The 27470-nt window shown below is 45.1% G+C and overlaps 9 protein-coding genes across 9 annotated transcripts; 5 read left to right on the top strand and 4 right to left on the bottom strand.

Annotated features, from left to right (window-relative positions):
* Positions 1-761: 761 nt before the first annotated feature.
* SERLADRAFT_402094 (uncharacterized protein) lies at positions 762-1211 on the top strand (the record flags this gene model as incomplete). The annotated part of the gene is made up of 2 exons (XM_007323668.1): positions 762-868; positions 945-1211. A coding segment is annotated over one exon (185 nt), but the record flags the coding sequence as incomplete, so codon positions are not given.
* A 6921-nt stretch (positions 1212-8132) lies between these two features.
* Positions 8133-8986, bottom strand: SERLADRAFT_402092 (uncharacterized protein; the record flags this gene model as incomplete). Its single annotated transcript, XM_007323667.1, has 6 exons — positions 8133-8219; positions 8285-8296; positions 8373-8505; positions 8562-8719; positions 8769-8860; positions 8920-8986. The coding sequence occupies 2 exons, from the start codon at positions 8679-8681 to the stop codon at positions 8446-8448; spliced, it is 180 nt and encodes a 59-aa protein (XP_007323729.1).
* Positions 8987-9017: 31 nt separating this feature from the next.
* SERLADRAFT_402091 (uncharacterized protein) lies at positions 9018-9218 on the top strand (the record flags this gene model as incomplete). The annotated part of the gene is made up of 1 exon (XM_007323666.1): positions 9018-9218. A coding segment is annotated over one exon (201 nt), but the record flags the coding sequence as incomplete, so codon positions are not given.
* A 598-nt stretch (positions 9219-9816) lies between these two features.
* Positions 9817-10576, top strand: SERLADRAFT_443064 (uncharacterized protein; the record flags this gene model as incomplete). The annotated part of the gene is made up of 4 exons (XM_007323665.1): positions 9817-9949; positions 10032-10223; positions 10263-10397; positions 10452-10576. The coding sequence occupies 4 exons, from the start codon at positions 9817-9819 to the stop codon at positions 10574-10576; spliced, it is 585 nt and encodes a 194-aa protein (XP_007323727.1).
* Positions 10577-10636: 60 nt separating this feature from the next.
* SERLADRAFT_402088 (uncharacterized protein) lies at positions 10637-11547 on the bottom strand (the record flags this gene model as incomplete). The annotated part of the gene is made up of 1 exon (XM_007323664.1): positions 10637-11547. The coding sequence occupies one exon, from the start codon at positions 11334-11336 to the stop codon at positions 10836-10838; it is 501 nt and encodes a 166-aa protein (XP_007323726.1).
* A 2432-nt stretch (positions 11548-13979) lies between these two features.
* On the top strand, positions 13980-14323 carry SERLADRAFT_402086 (uncharacterized protein; the record flags this gene model as incomplete). Its single annotated transcript, XM_007323663.1, has 1 exon — positions 13980-14323. A coding segment is annotated over one exon (344 nt), but the record flags the coding sequence as incomplete, so codon positions are not given.
* A 1483-nt stretch (positions 14324-15806) lies between these two features.
* On the top strand, positions 15807-17672 carry SERLADRAFT_479162 (uncharacterized protein; the record flags this gene model as incomplete). The annotated part of the gene is made up of 9 exons (XM_007323662.1): positions 15807-15997; positions 16074-16084; positions 16158-16219; positions 16320-16445; positions 16511-16545; positions 16610-16734; positions 16795-16976; positions 17037-17219; positions 17298-17672. 9 exons carry the CDS (start codon positions 15910-15912, stop codon positions 17365-17367), a joined length of 882 nt encoding a protein of 293 aa, XP_007323724.1.
* A 376-nt stretch (positions 17673-18048) lies between these two features.
* On the bottom strand, positions 18049-20132 carry SERLADRAFT_358506 (uncharacterized protein; the record flags this gene model as incomplete). The annotated part of the gene is made up of 5 exons (XM_007323661.1): positions 18049-18476; positions 18757-18832; positions 18908-19056; positions 19175-19255; positions 19402-20132. The coding sequence occupies 5 exons, from the start codon at positions 20035-20037 to the stop codon at positions 18285-18287; spliced, it is 1134 nt and encodes a 377-aa protein (XP_007323723.1).
* An 88-nt stretch (positions 20133-20220) lies between these two features.
* On the bottom strand, positions 20221-22158 carry SERLADRAFT_479158 (uncharacterized protein; the record flags this gene model as incomplete). The annotated part of the gene is made up of 6 exons (XM_007323660.1): positions 20221-20903; positions 20969-21343; positions 21401-21511; positions 21628-21729; positions 21791-21873; positions 21928-22158. 6 exons carry the CDS (start codon positions 22073-22075, stop codon positions 20595-20597), a joined length of 1128 nt encoding a protein of 375 aa, XP_007323722.1.
* Positions 22159-27470: the final 5312 nt, after the last annotated feature.

The following is a 27470-nucleotide window of genomic DNA, read 5'->3' as shown; positions in this document are numbered from 1 at the left end:
GTCACATGACTAGTCATGTGACCATTTACATTACATTACATTTTCGGACTTTTAATAGTCACATGACCAGTCATGTGATACATCACCTGACCAGTGTCTAGGCTCACCATGTGACTGGTCACATGCTAAACATCAGACTTTAAACTTTATTTACAACTGTACAGTACCTCATGTATTTTAGTATATATACAGGAGCAATACATGGGGAAGGACTCAGCGAGTCCTCCTGTTGTCTACCAATAACCAACTCGGTCCTACCAAATGGGTAACCACTCCCACCTCTTCCTCTTCTTCTGAGTGTTATTTTCATTGTGCTCCAGTGCCTCAAGACTGTGTCTTGTTAGTGGGCATGCATCAGATTCAAAATCTTCGTCCTACTGGCTTCTCATTGTCTGAATTGGACTATGAATTGACATGCATGGCCATGATTAGGGCACTTCCTGATCAATATGCCCACTTCACTTCATCTCTACTACTTCTGGGCACCTTGGACAAGACCCAGCTCAGGGATGCTTTCCTTGCTGAAGAGGTCAATCACCGTTGTCGTGCTGAAGTTGATTCTGCCTTGCATTCTTCGTCTATCACTACCAATAGCACCTGCACCCATCCTAACTGCCATCATTGCAACCAATCCACCACCTCTACTCGCGTCCAGTGTGATTTCTGTGGTTTACTTGGTCATACCCAAGACAAATGCCACAGATACATTGCTAGTCGCCGACAGGCAGTGGAGGGTGCTAAGAATCGCTACAAGTGTGGCAATAAGGCTCAGGCAGGCTCCAGCAACTCTCAGAATACCTCTCAGCAGCCCAAATCTTCGCCCAACAATGCCAATTCATCTACTGTGGTCACTGAATCAGCTGGAAATGCAAGTCTTTGTTCCATTCATCCCTCTGATCCTCATTGCCCTCTCCAACTTGATGCTGACATTGATTGGAATGCAGACACAGGCGCCACTTCTCATATGACACCTCATCATCATTGGGTGTACCACTATACCCCATATCGTGTGCCAATCAAGCTGGCTGATCACACTGTTGTCTATTCAGCTGGTGTTGGTACTGTGGTGTTTAATCCTGTGATGAATGGCAAAGTGGCTAGGGCTGTGGAATTCTCTAGAGTGCTCCATGTACCAGATCTTCGAAATAATCTCCTCTCAGTCTTGTATTTAACTCGTCAAAGTGGTTTCAATGTCACTATTTCGTCTCATTCCATGTCCTTTATGCGTGACAACACTCTCTTGTTCACTGCAACTATCAATGACAACAATGCAGCATTCCTTGATGGATCTACTGCTGCTTGTGTTGAATTGGGATATTTTACTGCAACTATACCACTTGATTTGATGCTCTGGCATCGCAGATTGGCTCACCACCATCATGCTGATCTCAAGAGACTGATACAGAGAGATCTGGTCACTGGGCTTACGCTGGAATCCAAGGCTGCTCCTGATCCTGTCTGTGAACCGTGCTTGTCTGGCAAGATGCATGCCAATCCATTCCCCTCATCTGATACTCGCTCTGCTCATCCTTTGGACCTCATCCATTCTGATGTACACCAAGTCTCTTCCCCCACATTCTCTGGTTATCGCTACTGGGTCACCTTCATTGACGATCACAGTCGATTCCGTGTTGTTGTGCCTCTCAAGGCCAAGTCAGATGTCTTTGATGCTTTCAAGAGATTCAAGGCTTATGCTGAGACTCAATTGGAGCGTAAAATCAAGGCTCTGCGCGATGACAAAGGGGGAGAGTACATGTCCAAGGAATTTGAGCAATTCACAGATGACCATGGGATTGTCAGACAGCATACCACCAGGAATCGTCCTCAGCAGAATGGTGTGGCAGAGCGAGCAAACAGACTTCTGACTGAGCGTATCACTGCCATGTTATCAGAATCTGCATTGCCTAACAGCTTCTGGGGTGAATGTCTGTCCGCTTTGGTGCATGTCTGGAACAGGTGTCCCACTGATGCAGTGGCCCATGCCACTCCATTTGAGTTGTGGTATGGACGCAAGCCTGACATGTCTCACCTTCGTGTTTGGGGCTGCACTGCCTATGTGCATGTGCAAAAGGACAAAAGAGGCGTTTTTGGCTCTCATATGGAGAAATGTGTGTTCATTGGTTACCCTGAGGGGTACAAGGGATGGAAATTCTACAATCCTACCACCAAGTGCACTGTTATCTCTGAGAGAGCTGATTTTGATGAGCGCTACTTCCCTGGCTTGAAGAGGTCCTCTGACAATGTCCCGCCTCCACCTCCCACTCCACCTTCGCTATCCATGCCATTGGGCCTGATTGAGGATGTCCCTGCACCAGGTCCAGGGGGAGATATGGGCCCACCAGCTGCGCTTCAGCAGCCTCAGCCATTGCCTGACAATGGGCCTCATTTAGACCTTGATGCAAAACTATCTGTGAATCAACCTCCTGAGCTTCCAAATCACCCTCGTCATCGCTCACCTTCTCCTGACTTGCCTATTGCACTGAGACGCCCTGTAAGGGCTAGGAGACCACCTAGACCATGGTGGCTTCAACACAGACAACCTACTCCTGCCATTGAGAGTGATGACAGTGATTCTGAGGCAGTTGATGATGAAGTGGCACACTTTGGAGACTCTGCTGAGCCTAGGTCATTTGCAGATGCAATGAAGCGTCCTGATGCAGATAAATAGAGAGAGGCAGCCATGGAAGAGCTTCAAGCTCATGAGCGCAATGGTACTTGGTCACTAGTGGAACTACCTCCTGGAGTCAAGGCTATTGGTGGCAAGTGGGTCTTCAAGATCAAGCGCAACTCAGATGGCACTGTTGAGCGCTACAAGGCCAGATATGTGGCCAAAGGTTATAACCAGCGCCCTGGCTTTGATTTCCTCGAAATATTTGCACCTACTGTCCGCATATCATCCATCAGAGTTGTCCTTGCCATTGCAGCCATCCACAACCTCCATTTGCGCTCCATTGACATTTCCCATACATTCCTGAATGGAGTCATGGATGTCAAGGTCTACATGCATCAGCCAGAGGGATTCCATCAGGGTCCTCGCAATCTTGTTTGCCAGTTGGACAAGGCCATCTATGGGACAAAGCAGGGAGGCAGAATGTGGAACCAGAAGATGCACACTGTGCTTGAAAAACTCGGATTCAAGCGTACTTATTCAGACTCTGCCATCTATGTCTTTAACAGAGCTGATGTGCACATTATCCTGCCTGTCTTTGTTGATGACATGACACTGGCATCCACTTCTACTTCTGCACTTGACCAAGCTGTCAAGGACCTCTCCCTGCACTTTAAGCTTCGTGATCTTGGCCCTACTTTTTACCTACTTGGCATTTCCATCACTAGAGACCTAAGTGATCGCACCATCTCCCTCTCTCAACATCAGTACACTCTGGACATTCTGGAGCGCTTTGGCATGAAGGACTGCAAGCCTGTGTCCACTCCCATGGATCCTGGTTTGCGCCTCACCAAGGACATGTCTCCCAAAACATCCAGTGATGCTGCTTTGATGAAGGACATTCCCTACCTTGCTGCTGTTGGTGCTTTGATGTATCTGGCCACTACCACTCGTCCTGACATTGCCTACACTGTTGGAGTCCTTGCCAGATATAACTCTAATCCTGGTCTTACTCACTGGAGCGCTGTCAAGCACTTGTTCCGCTACTTGCAAGGCACCCTTGATCATTCCCTTGTCCTTGGTCCTGATCCCAATTCCACTGAACTCTTCACTACTTTCTCTGATGCTGATCATGGTGGTTACAAGGACTCTGGTCGTTCTACTGGTGCCTATATTGTCAAGATGGGATCTAGTGCTGTCTCCTGGAGCTCCAAGCTTCAGAACATTGTTGCTCTGTCCACCACTGAAGCAGAATACATTGCTGCTGTTGAGGCTGGCAAAGAGATTTGCTGGATGCAAAATTTGTTGAAGGAAATGGGCTATCCTATCACCTCTCCTTCCACCCTTCATATTGACAACCAATCTGCCATCTCTGTATCCAAGAACCCTGAGCACCATGGTCGGATGAAACACCTTGATCTACGATGGCATTGGTTGAGAGATGTTGTTGACTCTGGGCAGATTGCTCCTACCTTTGTTCCCACTGCTGAAATGCCTGCAGACTTGTTGACCAAGGCTCTTGCCAAGCCTAAAGTGGAAGTGTTCAGGAAGATGATGGGACTTATTAGATCAGGGGGGAGCTGATGCTTGGGAGGTACAGCATCAGGGGGGAGTGTTAGTTTTGGTGATTCTGCACCTTTGTGCTACCTATATATTTTTATTCCTTTCTCTATCTATTCTTCTATCATTCACTATTGATTGTGTTCTCTATTATTTTGCCTTTGTGGCTGCTTTGTTTACCTTTGTTTACAAAACTTCGGACAGTACTGCAGAGTCCAATGCTTCCTATTCTCTAGTTACTCACATTGGACTCTAGGTACTGTATACCTGTCATACTCTCTAATAATAAAGTTACTCACATTGGACTCTAGTTCCAGTCCCTGATTGCTCTCAGCAAGTGGCTAGACACTTCCTTCAAGCTTTGTTCTTAATAATACAATCATAATGGAAGACCAGATTGTAACACTGGGATTGTACATCCCAGGATGTTTTGCTCATAGTTCTCTTACTCGGACCAGGCTGCAAGAGTCTTTCGCTCTGCTGCCATTGTCAGGGTCACTGGAGGTGTTGGTGCCATACCAAGTAAGTGCTCTAATCACTCCTTATCCGCCAGTGCCCAAGCTAATCTTGTCTTATATATAATAAATCTAAATGAAACTCAGCCGCTACCTAAGAGGCTATAGAAACGACTGAGGTATTCCTATACTAAACCCCCTACTACTTATAGTCGGAGGTGCTACTCGCTACAGTATAATGACTCCTTGGAGTACAATTGTGCTCCTAGAAGAACAATGGTGACTCCATGAAGCAGCCATTATGCTCCATGGAGAACAATGGCTGCTTTAGCAGAGACCGGGTTTATCCGGTTTTGTCAATATATAGACCAGTTTGAGCTGTCAGGCTCAGGCTTTGGTATTCTGAGCAATTATTTGTTGTTGACATTGTTAACAGGGATCATAACCTGAGATTGATTGGATCCAATCCAATCTAGATAAGATAAAAGCTATACTAATGATTAGTTAGGTATTTGAAGGGGGGAAACATAAGGGTCTCACCTCAGAACTCATAGATGAGTCTGAGATGCTATGTGGCAACCAGGCCATTTTATAAGTAAGGCAGAACCAAAAATTTTACTGATGGGATATATTGGTGCACAGGCCACCTCAACTTATACACACCAACCACGCCTGATACATTCAATTCTCATATACAGATTCTCTTCTTGTTCATCCAATCCCCTCAGTTGTTCTGTGTACAACTGAGGGTATGTCTTATTTATATTTCTCCCTTGTTATCATTCCAACCAATACTCTATAATGTAGCCCTGACTGTTCCTAGTTTCTACATCTACATCCAACATGAACCATATTTCAGAGAATATACAGTAATAATATAGGACATTCAAAAAATGCATATCACACGGTTAATCAACTCCTCAGGTAAAAAAGAAATATAGATGGTAGTAGGAGTTTTGGATGGTTGGACTCCAGGATACCAGTATAGTAGCCAGGATGCGATAATTAATAAGGGAGAAGTAGAGAAATTGGAAGTGAGTGTATTGGACTTCTAAATAAACGAACGATTCCCATTTTACTACCTAGGATTTTGGATAAATTGTACCCAAGAACAATAAGCATTGACTGGTTGAATGGCCGCCATTCTAGCCATCAAGCGTAGGCCAGCTTAACACCCATCTCCATACAAGAGCGTAAAAGACAACACTCAGGGTAAATCTAGGATAGGATCCACAACAGTGTTAGATTGTAGTACTATACGATGGTGCCGCTAAGGACTGCCGAGACCGAGCGGTAACACTTGAATAGGCAGGAAGATCAAATTCGGCGGTGCCAATGGGCATGTTGCTATCTGCGGTCCTAAATGACGGTGCCACCAACGATGGTTGAAAGGAAGGTTGCGGAAATGAGTAACTGGGGGGACATGGCTCAGTTGTGCTCCCATGCCATACTTGATTTCCTGTCCTAGACAACTGCACTGCCAAAGATGATTGAGGCCTAGTTTGCATAAGCTGGTAATTGGAAGCATCTGACCCAGTGATTCTAGCCGGCCTTGGGTCGTATTCTGTTCTACGTGATGTTGACCCTGGGAATGATTGTAACAAAGGGTGCATGGGTGATGTATGGAAATTGTTAGACTCCGCCCTGCTGGAAGGCTCGGGCCTGTATGACGGTATCGCTATAAATAATCGAGGAGAAGACTGGACAGGTGCTAGAAGAGGTTCTGAAATTCCGGTAGGTCCAAGATCATCCTCTGTCCAATACAATGGTACCGTCGGGGATGGATGAGATGCAAGTTGAACAAATGAGTTATCAACAGGTTTAGCACTAGCGCGATATTCTTCGTAGTGTACCTGAGTTATCAAAGGTGACCGGAGTGTAGCATGTGCGAGTGGACCATTGATGATATTAGACTCGGCGGTGTTGATAGACATGGCAAAGTCCTCCTTCCTATCCGATGGTAGCATCGAGGACCGCCGAGGCTGAGGTTGTGACGCCAAGCTATTGTGAGAATCCAAGTTTATGCCAAAAGGTCTGGCTTGTTCTTCAATAGCTGAAAGTGCTATTGGAGATGGGCGAAGCAACAATGGAATATGTGGCCCTGAAGTCCCTATGCTATGGTAGGTAGATTCCTTCGTTGATGGAGCAATGATCTTCGCACGTCGGCGCATAAATAAAACAGCACTTAAGATGATAATTGCAAGGACGGCTGCACCCCCGGCTGCACCACCCACAATAGCACCAGTGTGGGAGCCTGAAACATCTGCCAACGTGGAAGTCGTCCTGAAAGTTGTAGTGAGTGTAAGCTGACCAACCGTGACCGAGGAGACAACAGATGTTGTGTCCATAGACTGCATTCCTGAAGAGGTAGTGGTTGTGAGCTTTCCACTCAAGACCGAGGAAAAGACAGGAGTTGTATCCATAAATGAAGTTTCTGAAGAGGTATAGATATCTGTGGACATAGAAGTGGTGCCTAGGCTTGTTGACGTAGTTGGACTTATGCTGCTTGTAGGAATATGTGAGCGGTTAGTGGCTGCAGGGTAACTGGGCTGCAGAGTAGGAATGACGAGAACAGAAGTGTTGTAGAGGCTACTGGTGGGCGTGAGTGTCGTAGTCGGGTGTATGGAAGTCAAGGATGTAGAAGGACATCCAATTCCAAGCCCAAGAAGACCACCGCATGAACTTGTAGCGGAGCTGTCGGCTCTTGCAAAATGTATAACAACTAGAGCGGGGATAGTCAGCAGTCATTAACACATAACAACTTTCAGCCACCTACCAAAATCTTGCTGTATGGTAGTAGCAGTATCGAGAGTGCTGATCTTCTGCAATAACCCATTACTTGAGATTTACATCTGGGAGTAGTGCAAGAAAATTACTTCAAGATATACCTGAGCGGATGTAATAGTCTCCCGAGGTGTGAGCTCCAGATACCTGGAAGACCTTCAGCCAAAACATTCCGCATACTAATGCTTGCACTCACTGAAAAGTAAACATTACGAGAATCCTGACTGGATAGGAAAGGCCAACATACCTGGATTGAACTCGTAGACAATGTATGTGGACCTTGCGCAGCTACCCCTAACAACGCTGCTGCAGTCACAACCCATATTTCGCAAATTTTCAGACGCATAGTAAGCTCAAGCAAGTTGGGTGGCTACTCATTCAGTCCCACCAACAGCTTTCCTTTAACCAGAGCTAACATCAGAAACAGTGCCAACGAAAAATACCAATTTGATAGATGATCATGATGAGTATTGTCGAGTTGCACATTGTTGTCACCTTCTGCACAACATCTTTATGGTAGACATCGTTTACAATATTGTTTATAAGCTGTCAATATGGCCAAAAGATATTCACTCGTACCGACAGTCTATTCCGGTGTAAAATTTTGGGAGTGCTTGTTTGAGACTTTTGCATAACATTACCGAGGTTGTCACGGTCGTTGAAACTTTGATGTGTGGCAAGTTCCACATACACAACTACTTCCTGACATCACAGTTTTAGATCTATGCTGAGAACACACACAAAGGGTTATTATTGTTAAGGCTGCGCAGATGGCCACGATCGAGGTACGAGATATGATGTTACGTCCCAAACTAGAAAGAAAATAAACATGAGGGCCACGTTCAGTAACGCAAGACTTTTCAGATCTTCGACATACCTTCCAGATATGCTATGCGTCAAACATTATAATAGAGGGCCCTGAAAGTCAGTCCGCTAGACCTTGATGATGGGAAGGCAGCTCATACCTTAAGTCGATCACGGGCAGTATGGCACATCTAATGGGATCTTTCAGCATTGTTGATCCTCCATTATAACTTCTCACGAGACACCATCAGCCATTCTTACAAGCAACTGTCCACGAAGCTGGAAGTGTCTCGTCTGCTTATTCTGAGCTTGAATCAACTCGTTTCAAGCAAGTTCCAAATTCTACATACGTCCATTAGCTTCAAGTTAGATTGAAGATGCACCGGTGGTGGACCTTGAAAGGCTTTGATCTTGGCGTATGTTGTTTTGAGCTCTTTCTCCTTTCGATGTATCCGGTCTTTCATCAACATTGTGTTTGTGTCAGAAGTTTCACTAGGCCTGTTTGAGTCTGTTGGTTTGCCGTGAGGGATAGCTCAGCATCCCAATCAAATGCTTACCAACAAGATGTATAGTCCTTTCTTCTATTCTTTCGCTTTTCTAAAGTTCTTAACAGAACTCCTCTCTGTCGATCAAGAGTAGCAGCATTTTCCTGATCATGAATAAGCTCACTGTGTACGATACTGCACCACAAAAAGGACTATTACTTACTGTATAAAAAATATAACAATAAGAATCTTAAGAGTCCGTTCCGAGTCGGTGCACAATCATGTTGCGCACAGGATTTCCAAACTTTCGTTTGCATAAGCCAAACAGTGGCTGTGCACGGTGTGGGCATGAGATTCCGGTGTTTGCAGTCGTTAACCTGGACACAGATCACATTCCCTTATGTCAACCTTGAAATGGAGCCTGATGAGCAATGTAAGCTCTATCTCAGACAGGAGATCACAATGAATCTCCGTTCAATGGTCGACGAAGCTAAAAAGAATATGCAGGACAGACTGGCGTAGGCTGTCCTAAGCAAAGAAGAGCGGGAGAGTATGAGCAAGGAGCACCACGAATCATATCGTTAAACTGGCGGAAAGCCATTCCCAAGCTGCCCTCCAGCGGGAAAGGCTGGAACGTAGATGCAACATGGACAAATGAAATGGTGAGGGAACAACAAGCACTTTGGACAATATAGAAAGAGACCGCAAAATGGAGGGGGTCCTAGGAACAAGCGGTTTGGGACAGGAAAGTGAAACAGCGGGAACAGGCTGAGGTACAACAGCCTGCTCAGCCTCACCAAACGGAGAGTCCTCAAGCTCCTACCACTGATTGGAAATCAGACGGTCTCTTGACTCCAAAGGGGACCAAGGAGACTGGACGTGAAGGCAATTACTTTGCTGATTGGAGGGACCGAGGGGGTGAACATCTTTATTGCACTGGAAGGCCTGACTGAACGAAAAGTTGTACCGGGTCCCTTAGTGGGGAAGGACTCAGAGTGGGTTCTTACAGGGCTCCTTCCATCTCGCACACGCCGGGCGAGAATATCCTGGACCAGCCTAAGATGCCTCCTTTGTATACCAGATCGAGGACACGACCAGATCATCACCTTCTCCCCCTGATATGTCAGATAGTATCAGGACGGGAAACCTTCGACACAAGGCTAGCATAAGTAACAGCAGTATACGCTCTACACCAAGTGTACCCGAGATTTGGAATCCTACACTCGCGCCTGAGAAGGATGCAGCCATGTCTCGTACGTTATTTGTATCATAGACGTAGCACCGCAAGTACCGCATCCACATTTTCATACCGACCTTCTCCTGAGCGCGACAAAGAGCGCTACGCAATTTCCCTGTCAGTATTATCAAATTCTGTGCCAAACACATCATCTGCATATTCACGCCCCGTTGATAATCCACGCTCATTCCAACCTCCTACATCAGCCAGCAGGCCTGGCATCATTAGGAACACATCTATCGACGAAGGACGCCGCATACCGCAGCAGAACTCGCGATCACAGAATAAAAGTCAATTTTAAAGTTATTAACAGTCCATTCGAACCCCAGACGATATTCCACGCAGCTGGCTTTCTTCCTACGTTCCAGGACGCTTACAACCTAAAGATATCCGCCCTGTTTATGCTCGACAGCAGGGCCCAACTCATACCTATAGGGAGGAACCAGAATCGGAGGATGAATTGAGTGAGTAAGCAGGTGGTGTCCGAGAGCAGCCTGAAATGGAGCTGAGATGTGTAGAAGAGGTGGCCAGGCGTAAGAGGAGGATAAAAGGCGCCAAGAGGAAAGGTGTGCACACGAAGCCAGATGTAAAGAACAGGAGTGATGTGTGCGTGGAGGTCATAGAGACTGAAAGGATGACCTAAAGATATTCAAAGGAAATGAAACGTGAAGTGACACAGCCGCATAATTGATTATAGTTTTGGAAGCAAGTGTACTGGGATTCTAGATAGACAGAACAATTCTCATTTTACTGGTGGGGATTTTGGATAAATAGCACGCGAGAACATTACACTTCGATCGGCAGATGGCTGCCATTTTAGCCATCAAAGGTAGGCCACCAGGCTTGACGCTCGGGGTAAAGCTGGGATGGTATCGACAAGAAAATTTGGCTCAACGACGGTGTTAACTTGAACCTGGCCTACTACTATAAGATGGTGCCGCCAAGGACTGCCGAGACTCAGCGGCAACACGAGAGTATGCAGGGAGGTCAGATCCGGTGGTACTAATGTGCATGTCACTATCTGCCGTCCTAATCGATGGTACCACCGACGATGGTAGAAGGGAAGGTTGCGAGGATATGTAACTGGGAGGACATGTATCGGTTATGCTCTCATGCCATACTTGATTGCCTGTCCTGGACAATTGTACTTCCGAAGATGATCGAGGACTAGCCTGCAAAAGCGGGTAATTGGAGGGTCGGATAAGTGATGCATTTAAAGCGTTAGACTCCGCACTGCTGGAAGGCTCGGACCTGTATGATGGTGCCGCTATGGATGATCGAGAAGAAGACTGGAGAGGTGACCGGAGTATAGTATGTGTGAGTGGATCGTTAATACTATTCGACTGGGCGGTGTTCAAGTTGGTAGGCATGGCGAAGTCTTCCTTCCTATCCGGTGGTGGCATCGAGGACGGTCGAGGCTGAGTTTGTGATACCAAGCTGTGGCGAGAATCTAGGTCTACTCCGAAGGGTCTGACATGTCCTTCAATAACTGAGGACGTTACTGGAGTTGGGCGAAGCGATGGTAAGGCATGTGGCCCTGGTGTCCTAATCACGGTGCTATGGTGTGTAGATTCATCCAATGACGGAGTAATGACTTTAGCACGTCGGCGCATAAATAAAATAGCGCATATGATAACAATTGCAATGCTAGCTACACCCCCGGCTGCACCACCCGCAATGGCACCAATGTGGGACCGTGAAGTATCCGCCAGCGTGGAAGTCGTCCTGAAAGTGGCAGTGATTGTAAACTGACCATCCACGACTGAGGAAACGACAGAAGTCGTGTCCATAAAGGAAGTTCCTGAAGAGGTATAAATATCTATGGAAGTGGATGTGGATGCGGATGCGGATGTGGGTGTGGATGTGGACGTGGTACCTACGCTTGTTGGCGTAGTTGAAGTGCGGACAGGGGGACTTTGCCAGGGAGAAATCCACTGAGAGGAATAAAGTTTTACAGTAGTGAGGCTAATGGTGGGCAAGAGTTGAACATTGCTCGTAATTGAGGATGTGACAACCGAGACTGTAGGAAGAGGAGTAAGAAAACACATAGGTGCAAGGTCGCAGACTGGTAATTGAGGTCGGGATAGTGAGCAGTCATCAACGCATGATGAAGATCTCGACCACCTACCAATGATATATTTCTGTGAGGCAGTAGCAGTATTGAGAGTGCTGGTCTTCAACAATCCATTACTTGATAGTAGTAAAAAGAACTTACGTCGAGATATACCCGAGCAGATATAGCAGTCTCCCGAGGTGTGAACTCCAAATACCTGGAAAACCTTCAGCTAAAGCATTCCACAAGCTAATGATCGCACTCACTAAAGTGTAAACGTTACAAGAATTCTGACTGGATAGAAAAACCGACGTACCTGGATCGAACTCGTAGAAAACGCACGAGAACCTTGCGCAGCTACCCCTAACAACGCCGCTGCAGTCACAACCCATATTTCGCAAATTTTCAGACGCATAGTAAGCTCAAGCAAGTTGGGTGGATACTCATTCAGTCCCACCAGCAGCCTTCCTTTAAACAGGGCTAACATCAGAAAGCGATGCCAACGAAAAAAAATACCGATTTGATAGATGATCATGACGAACATTGTGGAGTTGCACATTGTTGTCACCATCCGCATAACATCTTTACAGCAAGCATGGTTTGAAATATTGCTTATAAGTCGAAACATCAAAAGAGATTACCGACAGTCTGTTCCAACGTACGATTTGGGAGTTATTGTTTGAGGTCTTTGCACATAACGCTACTGAAGTTGTCGTGATCGTTGAAACTTTGATATGTGCGGCAAGTTCCACATAGACAACTACTTCGCAATATCACAGTTTCAGATTTCTGCTGAGAACACATATGAAGGGGTGTTGTCGTTAGGGCTGCGCCGATAGTCACGGTCAAACCACAAGATATGATGTTATGCTCCTTCTGTTTTAAAACACGAGGGCCACGTTCAGTGACGCAAGACTTTTCAGATCTTCGACATACCTTCCAGATAGGCTATGCATCAAACATTATAATAGAGGGCCCTGAAAGTCAGTCCGCTAGACCTTGATGATAGGAAGGCAGCTCATACCTTAATTCGATGACTGGGACTATCCTTGGGCACTGTTGATCCTTTCTAATAGCCTCTCACCAGAAACCATCGGTCATTCTTCCAAGTAACCCGAATCCCATCCGCTCACTCCGAACTTGAATCGAATCAAGTCGTTCCGAGCAAACTCTACATACGAGTTGTATTTAGAAAATCGTCCATCAGTTTCATGTTAGATGGAAGACGCACCAGCGATGGACCTTTAAAGGCTTCATCAGGTCTTGGAGTATGTTATTTTGAACTCTTTCTCCATTGATGTATCTGGTCTTTCTGGGCAATCAACAATATGATCGTGCCAGACGTTTCACTATGCCCATTTCAGTCTGTTAATTTGTTCTTAGGGATAGCAACGTACTCAGGCCCATCTTCAATTTAATTCCTACCAACAAGATGTCTATCCGTTCTTGTGTACTTTGGCTTTTCTTAACAGAACTTCTTTCTATCGATCAAAAAGTCGCGGCATTTTCCTGACCGTGACTAAGCTCGCCGCGTATAATACCGCATCCATTTGGTCAAGGGGCTATTCACTGTAATAAATAAAAACAGGAGTCCGTTCAGTACACAATGTTGCCAGGAAATAGGAAATTCAACCTTCGGAGGGTTTGCTTAGAGGAGACCAAGCAAAACAGTGGCACTCCGTTTCAGTTGGCACATTTTTGTGCGACTCTTCCGGTGTATGCAGTAACAGTCGCCGACCCGCACATAAACCACGTTGAATGCTGCCTGCAGGCTGGCTAACGCCCAGTCTCTGTAATATATAATAATGGAATCATGAAAGACGTCCTCTACCAGCGAGGTCCTACGCCTGACCCTATCTCACCCATCCATTTTCTCTTCTTACTCTCCAAGCGCTGAAATCTCAGGCTGTGTCTTTGCACCTGATAAGCCCTCCAGCCATATATCCACACCATCTACCACTCCCCGACCTCAGCTCCATTCCTTGCCTAAGAGATGGCAACATTGATACACAACCCTCCCGCCGACCCTCATGCTGACCTTGACACGGAACCTGACGAGCGATGGAAGCTCAATCTCAGAGATAGGATCACAGTGAACCTCAGTTCAATGGTCGATGAAGCTAGGAAGCGTATGCGGGACAGACTGGCGCAGGCTGTCGTAAGCGAAGAAGATCGGGAGAGTATAAGCAGGGAGCACCATGAGGCGATGAATAACATCCGTAAATTGGCGGAAAACCAGTTCCAAACTGCCCTCCAACAGGAGAGACAGGAACGTCGCTGGGGTGCTGGCCAGAAAGTAGATGTGACATGGTCAAATGAAATGGTGAAGGAACAACAAGCAATTTTGGACAAGATAGCAAAAGATAGGAAAATGCAGAATCAACTACAAGCGATTTGGGACAGGAAAGCGAAAGAGAGGGAACAGGCTGAGCTACAGCAACCTGCTCAGCCTCCCCGAACGGAGAGTCCTAAGACTCTTACCACAGATCGGAAATCAGACGGTCTCTTGACTCCGAAGGGGACCAAGGAGACTGGACGTGAAGGCAGTTACTTTGCTGATTGGAGGGATCGAGGGGGTGAACATCTTTATGGCGCTGGAAGGCCTGATAAAACGAAAAGTCGTTCCGGGTCCATTAGTGGAGAAGGGGTGGGTACTTACAGGGCTCCTTCCACCTTGCACACGAGCGAGAGAATCCAGGACCGGCCTAAGATGCCTCCTTTTGTACACCAGATGGAAGGGATGACCAGACTGTCTCCTCCTCCTCTGGATATGCCGGACAGTATCAGAAGAGGAAACCTTCAATACAAGGCTAGCATAAGTAGCAGCGGTATACGCTCTACGCCCGAGATTTGGAAACCCACTATCACGCCCGAGCAGGATGCGGCCATGTCAGATAATATGAGGAGAGGAAGCCTTCGAAATAAAACTAGCGTAAGCAGCAGCATAAACAGCAATATACGCTCTACGCCAAACGTACCCGAGATTTGGAAACCCACTATCACGCCCGAGCAGGATGCAGCCATGTCTCGTACGTTCGATTCGTACCATAGACGTAACGCTGCAAATAATGCACCCACCGTTTCATACCGACCTCCTCCCGTTCCTCCCGCCGTTCCTGAAAAAGAGCCCTACACGGGTCTCCCGCCTGTACCACATTCTGTGGCAATGACAGCATCTGCATATTCACGCTCATTCCAACCTCCTGCATCAGCCAGCAGGCCTGGCATTACTAGGAACCCTTCCATCGACGAAGGAAGCCGTGTACCTCAACAGAGTTCGCAGTCACAGAATAAAAACCAATTCCAAAGTTATTCACAGTCCCTTCGAACTGTAGGCGATAATCCACGCAGCTGGCAACCAGCCTACCTTCCAAGGCGCGTGTCATCTAAAGATTTGCATCCTTCGTATGCTCAACAGCAGGGCCCAATCCATACCTATAGGGAGGAATCAGAATCGGAGGATGAACTGAGTGACTAGTGGTGGTGTCTGAAAGTAGCGTGAAATGGAGGTGAAATATTTGGGTATGGCCAGGTGTAATGAGGAGCATAAAAAGCACCAAGGGGAGAGGTGTACACACGAAGGCAGGAGTAAAGAAGAGATGTGTGGGAGCACTGTGACTTTAAATACTTGTGGAAATACTCGCTGGACGGGTTTTTTTTGGATTCAAGGTGATAGATAGGTGATCATAGTCGACTATGAGATCGAAAAATTAGCATAATCATCGATAATAACAAGTGAACACCAAAACTTCAGATTGGTTCCGGTTGAAAATCACGTTGGAGGTAAAGTAGCCGACTCGGCCACATTACCGAGGCCGACCCCGGTAATAAATGAATAAAGTACCAGCCCAGAGGTCCCACTGGCAACTTCACATTCCCCACATCCTTTATCTCAACCCAAGCTCAGAAACATCACAAGCATCATGGCTGACCGCTTGGCACAAGTATCAGGACACATATCAAATGCCTACGGAAGGGGACTTCTAGCTGGGGAAGTGGCTATAATCACAGGCTAGTGACAGCACAACGTTACTTAGTACAATCAGCTAACTTGTAAATTCAAATACATCTATGGTGGGCTATGTAGGCGCTGGGCAGGTAAGAATCACTTAGATTGTCTGCTATAAAATGACGGATTGTTCATTTTGGCATATTGGACTGTGACTTGTAGGGTATCGGACGTTGCGCGGCTCTTTTGTTTGCGAAAGAAGGCGCAAAAGTCGTGGTCAGCGAGTGAGCAGTCAATTTATTCTTTCTTCCACTCAGCTCACCATGTTGAATGTCTCTGCCTCTACGTATCTCCACCTTATCAATTGATTTACACCGTGATTAGCCTTGACGCGACAAAAGCACAAGCTGTCGTCTCAGAAATAGTTGCAGCAGGCGGCGACGCAATCGCTGTTGCAGGTGATGTCGGTGCGGATGATTTCCCGAAACGAGTAGTTGGTGCTACAGTCCAGTAAGCTCTTTCCTTCCTCTAGTACACAGGCATGTCAACTCACCGCTTACCTGCGCCTTCCGTAGAAAATACGGAAAGATAAACCACATTGTAAACAACGGTATGTCTTGACAATGTATGTGCGGCGTTAACAGCTGATACCATATCACCGTCAATGCTCGTAGCTGGCTTCACATATGACAAAATGATACACACAATGCCGGACGATGTGTACGATGTGATCATGAAAATTCACGTTCGCGCTCCCTTCCGTCTCGTACGTGAAGCAGCTCCCTATTTCCGAATCAAGGTATGCCCCCTACCATCGCACATGAAGTTTGATGTTTCATTAACGGGCCAATTTCCATAGGACCAGTCAAATCGGTCCATCATCAATGTATCCTCAACTTCTGGGCTACACGGAAACGTCGGACAAGTCAACTACGCAGCTGCCAAATCCGCTGTCGTCGGCGTTACCAAAACAATCGCGAAGGAATGGGGTCCATTCGGCGTGCGCGCAAATACGATTGCTTATGGCCTCGTGCACACCAGGTGATTTACGCGTTCTTCCCTGTCTTGTCTGTCTTCGCAGGCTCAATGTCCCTCACACAGGCTAACAGCTGCCAAAGAGGGTGGCGCCTCGATCGAGATTGACGGGAAGAAAGTCGCTCTTGGAATCCCTGGTGCACGTCCGCCAGTGACGGGCGCTAGTAACCCCAACGCAGTGACGGCGTTTGCAGATATACCATTACGTCGTGGGGCAACGGCAGATGAAGCAGCTGCTGGAATGCTTTTGTAAGCCACCTCTTGACTAACTGACGCATTGACTATGTCGTTATTGGGTCCTGTATACTGACTTTGTTGTCACTGTAGCCTTGCATCACCCCTCGCATCATACGTCTCTGGACACACCCTGGAGGTTACAGGCGGGCGAGGCATCTGAGATGGTTTTTGACCGTCTGTCTTATCTAAGCTGGGATCTACTTGATTTTGATTTTTTCATACCACCCGAACTGTGAGGGAGTGGTTTACAACTGTAGGACATACCCGGAACGTAAAGATTGTCAAAGGAAGGAAGGCGTGCGGGTGTATACCTAGCGGAATGTTTTTCACAGGTCGGATTTTCTTGTCTATATCTAGTATCTATGCAGTTGACAGTTGTACTACATGTCGCTACAGTGCTGTTGTGTTATCACTGAGCTATACAGTAGATGATCTTCTTGACGTTCGGATCTTCATTCCATTATTTCCACCTCGGAGCAAGAAAGAACAAACTGTTTACCTTGGGTGAACATGGCCAAAGTTGCTATTAACTATTGGCCCCAACGTCTTGCGCATGTCAATTTGTAAAATTCTATCATTGACAGGATAAACTGTCCATTGACAAGAAATTCGAAAATGAAGAGCTGCAAGAATGTGAGGACAAGGCTTAGGGAAATACTATTGCATTTTAGTATCCTTTCCTCCATTTTGAAAGCTGTCACCTCAATCTCGCATCACGGTACCCCGTCCCTCGATGGGTAGCTAAGATCCGGAGTAACTTCTTATTTTTATTGCAATTTTGATGACAGCTCTGCTTGATAGTACTAGGATGAAATTTTCTAATGTAAAGAAGCTATTACCGCTATTGCAACAGCATTGCAAATATTTTATTCCAGATAAAACCTTGCGGTGTAATGAGTACAGGAGAAATGAGTTGGGAGGTATGGCTGTGAGCTAGTTTATCCTATAGTACATTTGAATAGATTGTACAGATACAGAAGTGAGTTGAATATATATGAAAATATCGTCGTAGAGCGTTGTCACCGTCGAACACACGCTCCTTCTCTATCCATTGGAAAATCTTGAGTGAGGTACGCATCAGGTATCTGGCACCGTCACAGCGTCATCCGACGGTCCAGGTCCACTCCCGCACCCAAACCGCGCACTCATCCCCATCTTCGCCACTCGCTCGACCTCCGCCTCAGAAAGGCCGAGACCAAGTGGGGGCGTAGCGAGAAGAAGCGCGTATTCGCCTGGAAGGGAATTGCGGAATGGAAGTGTATCGTCGGTCTGTTTAGTAAATATACAGTAGATGTATAAAGGCGTCCAGAGGTAAAAGGCATCGGATCAGGAAAAGATAAGCAAGTATGTAGAGTTAGTAACCGAGAGGGAAACCATTTGGACAGTTCGCGGAGACACGAAGTGAACCGTATCAAGCCAAACCAGAGCAGTGAAAAGGATGTAGTCAGCTGAGCATATATACCTTGAAAGCAGGAGGAGTGGGGGTGAAGAGATCGAGAGGGAGCACATAGAGAAGATAGGTATCGAGGAAGCAGGATAAACGACGTACGCAGATAGCAATGGTATGGTTATTCCGAAGGTAATGTCGAATATGGTGCTCTTCGAGTGTCGACACGGTCTTACACCTGCAGAAAGATACAACCACATCAATGAAAGTGTCACACTAAATTACGCGCATATATATGTGTTCTCCCACTTACAACAGATTAGACGTGAGACATATCTCGACGCATATATTGTCGCGCATGACTATGGCTTTGGCATCTTCGTTGAGGAAGGTGGCGTGCCCGAGTCGATCGGGGGACCATGAGAGGAAGTGGAGCGTCTCGGAGGCAGGATTCGTCACGGTCTACAGTTAGACGGGTATGTAAGCACAGACATATTTTTAAGGATAAACCAAAATCAACGAAGATCGCGTGAAGTTGTAAATCTATCAATTAGATTAACGAACGGATGTTTAGACATACCTCTGCTATGTGAAGGGTGATACCCAAGCCAGCTTCCTTTGCACGCTTGAAGTGAGGCGCAAATTCGTGCATATTGCCTGCCTTTGGATAACATGAGCACAGACCTCAATAGATACGCGTTTATCAGAAGTAAAGTACATATACTGCCCCATGTGGATGTCATAGACCATGAAGTGACCCGTCTCTACACCATGACTCAAGCGATAGTACAACCCACAGTCACTCACCAACGGATCTCCGCACAAGTCAACCCCTACCACTCTCCTTCCTTGCTCCTTCAAGTCGATCGTAAGCTTTACAATCTCCTTTACGACATCAACCGTCATCCTCCGATCAATGCTAACAATAAGCGCAGCTTTTTCGGGGGGATAGAGTTCGATCTCTGCGAGAACTACATCGAGATACGAGGCGAACGTGAGAGCTGTAGTTGCACGTGGAGTTGTTCGCAGTTCGAGGTAAGTGCATTGGGGCGACGACGGAGGAAGTTGCCCCGTCGATTCAGAAGGTGATGGTGTCGGACCAAGGAAGGAATCTAGGACAGCATGCGTGGCACGTGCAAGGGTGCGTGGTGTAGATGTGAGGAAGTATATGGCAGGGAAGAGCGGAAAGAAAGAATTGATGTCGTACAGAGTGGGACCAGACTGCAAACGCGCTAGGCCAGTTTGGATGTCGGGAGGGAGCGTGCTGGACATACCATCATCGCTATCGATGGTATACTCCTTAGCAAGCTCTTGCAATGTCTCAATCGGTATCGATCCATTCAGATGCGCGTGTAGCTCAGCTTTGGGAAGGGATTCGATAAAGGATCGCTGAGCAGTGCTTAGAGACCGTAGAGCATCAGCTGCAAAACCTGTAATCCCCATCGAAGAAGATGTAGACGGAAAAAATGTTCGACGCCGATACTATGTACTACGGTTACCATACTTATGCATGAGTCACATTAATTCGGGTGCGCGAAGAAGCCAACGTTGTTGCGATGTTACCATGCTCTAAATTATATCAATATATGGCATTTGGGAAAGGGACCACCTCAATGACTTTTCGGGAGTGTTGTACGAACGCCTGTATCTACCATCTTAGAAGATAAGATCATTAACATAAAAGCACATTACATTTAGAACCATGGAGATAAAACAGTTTTGTCAACAAAAAAAAATAAAGATGAATTAAACCAAATCGACAAGCAGATGTAGTACTTCAAGTGTCCATGCTTCATTATACTCCATGAGATGCAAGAGAAATACGCTGTGCGCCAATAAAGAAGATACGCCAGGTGCAGTACCGCATTAGGCCCCCAAAGTCCGTAGCACTGGCAATGGTCCATCGCGACCATATGTACGTACTTTCATGTATTTTCCTCGTAGACTTCTTTCTCTTCCCTGGCACTCCCCTCTCTATTTATATTACACCCTGGTAGCGCTCAGTAGCGCTCGGCATTATTAGGCGGATATCCTCTTCCGCCATATCCACCCTTGCCAGCACCAGCGCCGCTATACATCTGCGTTCCACTGAGCCCGCCTACCAGACTTGGCGATGGTCCTCCATACATACTTTGGGCATTGCCGCCGTACTGGGATCCATTGCCGTAACCACCGCCACCGTGATAAACGCTGCTCGTATTGGCGCCAAATCCAGCATCGCTCGAATCTTCGTACGATCCTGCCAGGAGAGGGTCCTTGATTTCCCATACGGCCGCTTTTGACCCGACAGAAAATTCCAAGTCTTCGCGCTGCCGGTAGTGCAAGGTTTGTTTAGACAAGGGCAAAGTGGAGGGAAAGGAGGAATATGACTAACCGTGATACTATCCCAATATTTGTAAACCATCATCACACTCAACAAGACGCACAGTTCAAAGAAGAACAGTCCGTCCAGGTAGTGTTGGATTGCATTACATATCGTGACGCTGAAAGCGAACAATAGAACCTGTGCCACCGTGTAGAACCCGATTCCAAATAGGACGTCGCCCAACGGCCATCGGTCATCCAGCGTGCGAAAGACGAGGATTAATTGCGAGAGCGTATACGTGACTACACAAATTATTGGCCATATGAGATAGATGACGAATAGCGCTGTGGGTTTGCTCGGAGAGAAAGACGCGAGCGACTTGAAGGTCGCGATCGATATGAAGAACGAAAGACCAAATATTGCCAGAGTTGACAGGCGCAGAAGCTAAACATTGCACAGGAGATTAGTGAAACGACTTATTGGACGAGATGAAAGACATACCCATAGCGACACAGGTGTGCCATCCTCTGCGAACTGGAAGCCGACGAAACCATTGATCAACAAACAACAGTAAATTGCTGACACGAGGCCCGAGTACACCGCAGCAAACCACTATGATGCAGACCGTTAGTGTGTTGACAAAAAAGAGAAGACAAGTGAGAGTAAAGTCGGCATCAAACACAATCACTCTGGGAAGAGTAACGAAAGTGAGTGAAATACGGACTTACAGGGTAGCTAACGTTTGATGTTGGTATTACTCCAGAGTCGAGGAACAACGCAAGGAATTGTATAAGCATATACATCCAAAAGAACATCACAATTTCTTTGCGACCTGTCATTGCAAACCGTCATCGTCAGCAACAGAACGGTATCCTGAGCAAAAAGGCACTTGCCGACCGCGGTGTACTTGCTACGAATGTGGTATATCATAATAGCTGTCATTATGATTGCTATTATGTGAATGAAGGACGTCGCTGAAGGTAATGTCTAGGTCAGCGGTACCTGTGATTCAGAACGTGTAGACTGACAAGGTTGAAATATAAGGGTTGACCCGATCTGCACGTTTCTGCTGTAACACGAAGGTTCGATACCCTGTGACGATGCGCCTAGCATAGGACAAATGACGAGCGCCGCCGTCGAGCATACGCTGTCGAAAGAGCCGAACTGAAGCCCCATCGTGAGCGAGGAAAGAGGATGTGAAAGGAGTGATAGGGCGTGGTGGGAAACGATTGTGAGGCCCGTTTGGCAGCCACCGTTTCAAAACGAGAGCCGTGAAAACGCTCTCGTTTTGAATGAGCTGAGAGGCAAACGGAATTTCTCACGCTATGTCACACTATGTCACGCGCTCGATTTTGAGTGTGGCGCACCTGAAATTTTTGAAACTGAGATTGCAGTACCTTATTAGAGCGTTACTTTCACATGCACATGAACTCACTCATGACAAAACTGGATAAACCCAGTCTCTGCTAAAGCAGCCATTGTTCTCCATGGAGCATAATGGCTGCTTCATGGAGTCACCATTGTTCTCCTACGAGTCATTATACTGTAGTGAGTAGCACCTCTGACTATAAGTAGTAGGGGGTTTAGTATAGGAATACCTCAGTCGTTTCTATAGCCTCTTAAGCAGCGGCTGAGGTATGTTATATTACATTTATTAGAGATCACCTTAAACTAACATCTATTGTAGTTTCACTTAGGTAAATAATTAAGTCGTGTCTATAGCCTCTTAGGCAGCAGCTGAGTTTCATTTAGATTATTAACTCAATAGTTCAGGATTTTGTGCTAGGAAAGTTGGAATAAGTTGTAAGAATACACAGGACTGCTATGGATTTAAGTCGTTAAGGAAAAATGACAGTGGAATGTATGTTTTCAGAAATGTCCTAATAGCCCCCCCCCCGTATCCAAACTGATGGTTAACAACAGTAGATAGTGGTTTTCCTTCCCCCGAACCTCCATCATGCTCACATCCTCCTCTCAAAAGAAAGCAGCTGCCTTGGCGCTCCTTAAGTCATCTCATGCTCAACAAAGGAAGGCTGCTTCCATGGCTTCAGCCACAGCTGCTGCTGCTGTATCACTGGCTTTAGTATCATCTCTTATTAAATCACCTCAGCATAATTCAATTTTAACTGGTCATGCTTGGGTTAGGGAGCTATTATGTGGACATCCTCATTGATTCCATGATATGACAGGGCTTTTCAAGCCAGTTCTCTGTAGGCTCATTCAAGAGCTCAAGGATTATGCAGGTTTTGTCACTCCAAGCATATCTCAACAGAGGAGCAGCTTGTTATCTTTCTCCAAATGTGTGACACTGGTGTGACAGATAGGGATATGCAGGAGAGGTTCCAGCACAGTGCTGATACAATTTCAAATATGCATATGTGTTTATTCTTCAACATCATTCACTGAGTATCAAACCTTGTTACTTATAGGTGTGAGGAATCAATTTTTCTCATTGCATTCCCATCATGTTGTGGTTATCCAATTCATCCCTGTCACTCCTCTCGCCCTTGGACTAGAGATTACAACTGGTGTCCTATTACTCTTATCCTTTTTCTTATTTTCCATTCACACTCACGTCTTATCGTACTTACAACAAAGGAGAACTGTTGTAGACTCTTGAGAAAAGTCTGCACCTCTTCAAAATGAATGTTCGGCAGATTAAAATGAACCAGGTTTAAAATGAGACTGGTTCCAGAAATGTTGAAGACTCTCAGTATTGCGTGACCGTAATTGATGCTGAGCTGGGGATCTGGACCATATTGGCTGTACTGTGCTGAGTTTAGCAATAGGTAGTCAGTACAATCCAAACTTTCTCCTATTTTTAATGTTTGACCCGAATTAACCACTGTGTCATAGAAATAGCCATTCCTAGTGAGAAAAGGGACATCATCCATAGCATAACTAATAGTCTTGGCATGTGAGTGTCCATTGACACCCTCCCAGATGGGTGGCTCAAGGATTAAGGGCCTTGGAGCAACATTGTTAGGGACATAGTGATCCAGCTTAATAGGCTGTAAAGTGGGATTTTCTTGTGTGGACATTTTTAAGGGGGGGGGGAATGGGAATGAGTTGATGTCTCAACATTTTGATATTTGACTCTTCTATGTTCTCCTGACTTCCCATGAGCTCAGCAGGATTATCAGGCTGTTTTGAAATTGCTTCCACAATTTTCAAACAGTCTGTCAAAATATTGCTCACACTGGACAGAAACTTTTGTGGATTATAGACCACATCCTTCTTGGGGGTGAGAGGTCTACTTTTGGTGTCTGGCTTTCCAGCTATATGATTTGCTGTTACAATTGACGTACCAGTACCTACCTACACTTCACCTTTTTCATACTTTTACTTTTATTTTTCCAAGTCATATGACCAGTCATGTGACCATTTACTTTACTTTACATTTTCGACTTTTCATAGTCACATGATCAAGCCATGTGATGCAACACCTGACCAATGTCTAGACTCATCATGTGACCGGTCACATGCTAGACATCGGACTTTAAACTCTATTTACAACTGTACAGTACCTCATGTATTTTAGTATATATACATATATACAGGAGCAATACATGGGGAAGGACTCAGCGAGTCCTCCTGTTGTCTAGCACAACAAACCCGTTGAAACCTAAGGGGTGATCCCTTTCTCTCTTCTTTTTTGCTTATCTGAGTTGTGCGCCAGAGTAAGAAACTCTTGGTCGTTACATTTGCTGGCTTTACATCTTCCATGATAACATCATCATCATGGATATTGTGTGTAGGTTTGTACACATCAATGGGAGTTGACAAGTACCCTTTGTTTGGTGTCTTCTGGGTAGACATGCCATCATTTTTAAGCTTTATAGGAGTGAGTACTTGTGGCTGTACTCTTTTAGCTGGCTGCTTTATACTCTCTTTGTTGTACTGGCAAAATTTGCATCCTCGTGCATGCAGAGACTGTAGTTTCATTATATTTCCTGTTGAGTATCCTTCCTCCGGGCATATGGATTTTCCCCAGTTATCTTTGACTAGTTGTCCTTTGCTAATCAGATCGTTGATCTGAGGGTAGTTACATAAGTTATGCCCTTGCTCTACATCCAAAATAGTTAGGTCTGCTTCTGTTTGGGTCTTGTAGAGTTGGACTACCAGACTGATTATATGGAATAGATGTTCCATTTTGTCCTGTAGTTTCTCCCATTTTGTCTCTACTGTAAATATCTTTGGAATTGATGTTGCCATTCCCTGGAGTATTCCTGAGAATGGGTAGTCTAACTACGTTCTTGACTTCTATATCAAGCTTTACTGCTCAAAAATACAGAAGTTTATAGCTAGGATCATCCAAAAACATAGAGTTGAGCTGCTTTATGAGAGATTCTACTTCATTCTGAGGGAGTTTCTGGATTTCAGCAGGTTGTTTCCATTGTATGGTCCTCCTGGTGTCTTGATGAATGGTATCTTCATCCACTTCAGTCAATCTCTTTTCATAGCCTCTTAGGTTGATCAGGTATAGTTCAATGATGTGGCTAAGAGGCTTTTATCCTGGGATTATCCCACATGCAGATAATCTATACAGGACACTCTTAAATTAAATTCATCCAAGGGGTATTTAGGAATCCTAGGACTTCAAAGTGGTGCCAGGGGTCCTTATATTGATTAAAATCTCAAAAGTTATATATCCTATATTATTACAAGGTAGGACTATTCTTGGATGTTCCAAATTCAAAAATATCTCATAATAGGTAACAAGGTGTCCTTTAGGGTTTATATATGTGGTAGTCTAAATATGTCCCAGATACTCCAATAGGATGTCCTCATTGTACACTAAATGTCCTTTAGGAGTACTTGTATACTGTCCATAACATATAATGAGACTATTTTGGGTGTTATTTATTTCCCACCAGGCATCCCAAATGCTTGAGTAGGATATCCTCATAATACTATAGATATCCTTGAGAATACCATCTATTGTCAAGAGAATTCAATAAGACTATTATTTTTACTGCTAGTGTCCCAATAGTCCTCTAGAATATCCTTGTTTATTTATAGGTGTCCTTCAAGAGTATCAGATAGTATCCAAAAACTAATAGTATATCCCTATTATGCTTCTGGATGGTTTTTTGGAGTATCTGCATAATGTTCACAACATCCAATGAGACCACTGGCTATACCAGATACTCCTTCAGGATGTCCCTATTGTACCTGGATATCTATTGCTATTACCCACAAGATTTAATAAAACACCTATTAATACTGCTGGTATTCTATTAGTCATACAAAATTATTATACTTTACCTGGATATCCTTTGGGAATACTATACAGCATCCATAAGTATGTAATATAATTACTTTAGATATTATTTTTGTAGATACTACAAATACCCCTAAAGGATATCCTTATTATAAATTAAATATCCTTTCAGTGTACCTATACCTACATAGTATTCAATAAATAAAAGCAAATGAATCTAATATTAGTATCCTAATGGCTATAAAAATATTTATATTATACCTGGATATCCCCTGGGAGTACCAAATGGTGTTGAAAGTATCTAATATAACCACGTTGGGTACTACTTATATTCCACTATATATTTAAGAATATCCAAGGAAACTAATATAAGTACTATTAGTTTCTCAATGGTTATCCAAAATGTTCCTATAGTCTATCCATATATTGTCCAGAAGACTAAATGAAATTACTTTTTGCACTATTGGTATTCCAAATAGGCACCCAGATTTTACCTAGAAATCCTATGAGAATACCAAATAGTGTTCAGAATAACCAAATAAAGCTAATATTTGTACTGTTAGTGTCCCAATGGTTATTTAAAATATCCCTTATTTCTACTGGGTATCTCAAATACTTTGGTAGGATGTCTCTATTGTATTATAGATATTCTTCAAGAATATCCACATTTTGTCCAAAAAACCCAAAGATATTATTATTTTTACTGTTGGTATTCCAGTGTATATCTATATCAACCATATTGTATCTATAAATTTTGTGAGAGTCACAAAAGCAATACCCATTTCTGACTGCACTTGCAGGGAGTAAGAGGTACAGTGAGTTTGGAGGTTGACAGATGCTGATAAATATAGCAAGTAGAGGATTTGGGATTTAAACTCAAAGGTTTCTGATGAGGAGTGAAGTGGATAATTCAAGTAATAGAAAGCTAAAGAACTATATATGAGTGTGTAGGATTTTTATAGCTAACCGTCTATCCCTCAGACCGAAAGAGGAATAAGAGAAAAGTGGTCTGAGGGGGAAACCAACCGATAAGAAAAAGGATAACTATCGTACAATTTTGAAGATTAATCAGCAGGTGAGAAAGTGTACTAATAATAAGTGTTGTCATGCATGTTCAGGAACCGTATCCTCATGATGAGGTACGATCCTGAATAAAGTGTCTATTAATATCTCCAGGCACTGATGGGGTTTGGAGCTGGTTGGTGAGATGTCTACCATCAGTCCTTACCCATTGTGCTGGCTGGCTGGGAGTGATACCCAGTCTCTGATCTGCGATACAAAGTGATAATGATGATTAAGAAAGCCTGTGAGGGCTATGAGAAACAGGATAGCAAAAGATACCTCTAG

The sequence above is a fragment of the Serpula lacrymans genome (genome assembly GCF_000218685.1).
Source record: "Serpula lacrymans var. lacrymans S7.9 unplaced genomic scaffold SERLAscaffold_16, whole genome shotgun sequence".
In the NCBI taxonomy this organism is placed as follows: domain Eukaryota; kingdom Fungi; phylum Basidiomycota; class Agaricomycetes; order Boletales; family Serpulaceae; genus Serpula; species Serpula lacrymans.
This window is presented reverse-complemented; position numbering and strand designations above follow the sequence as displayed.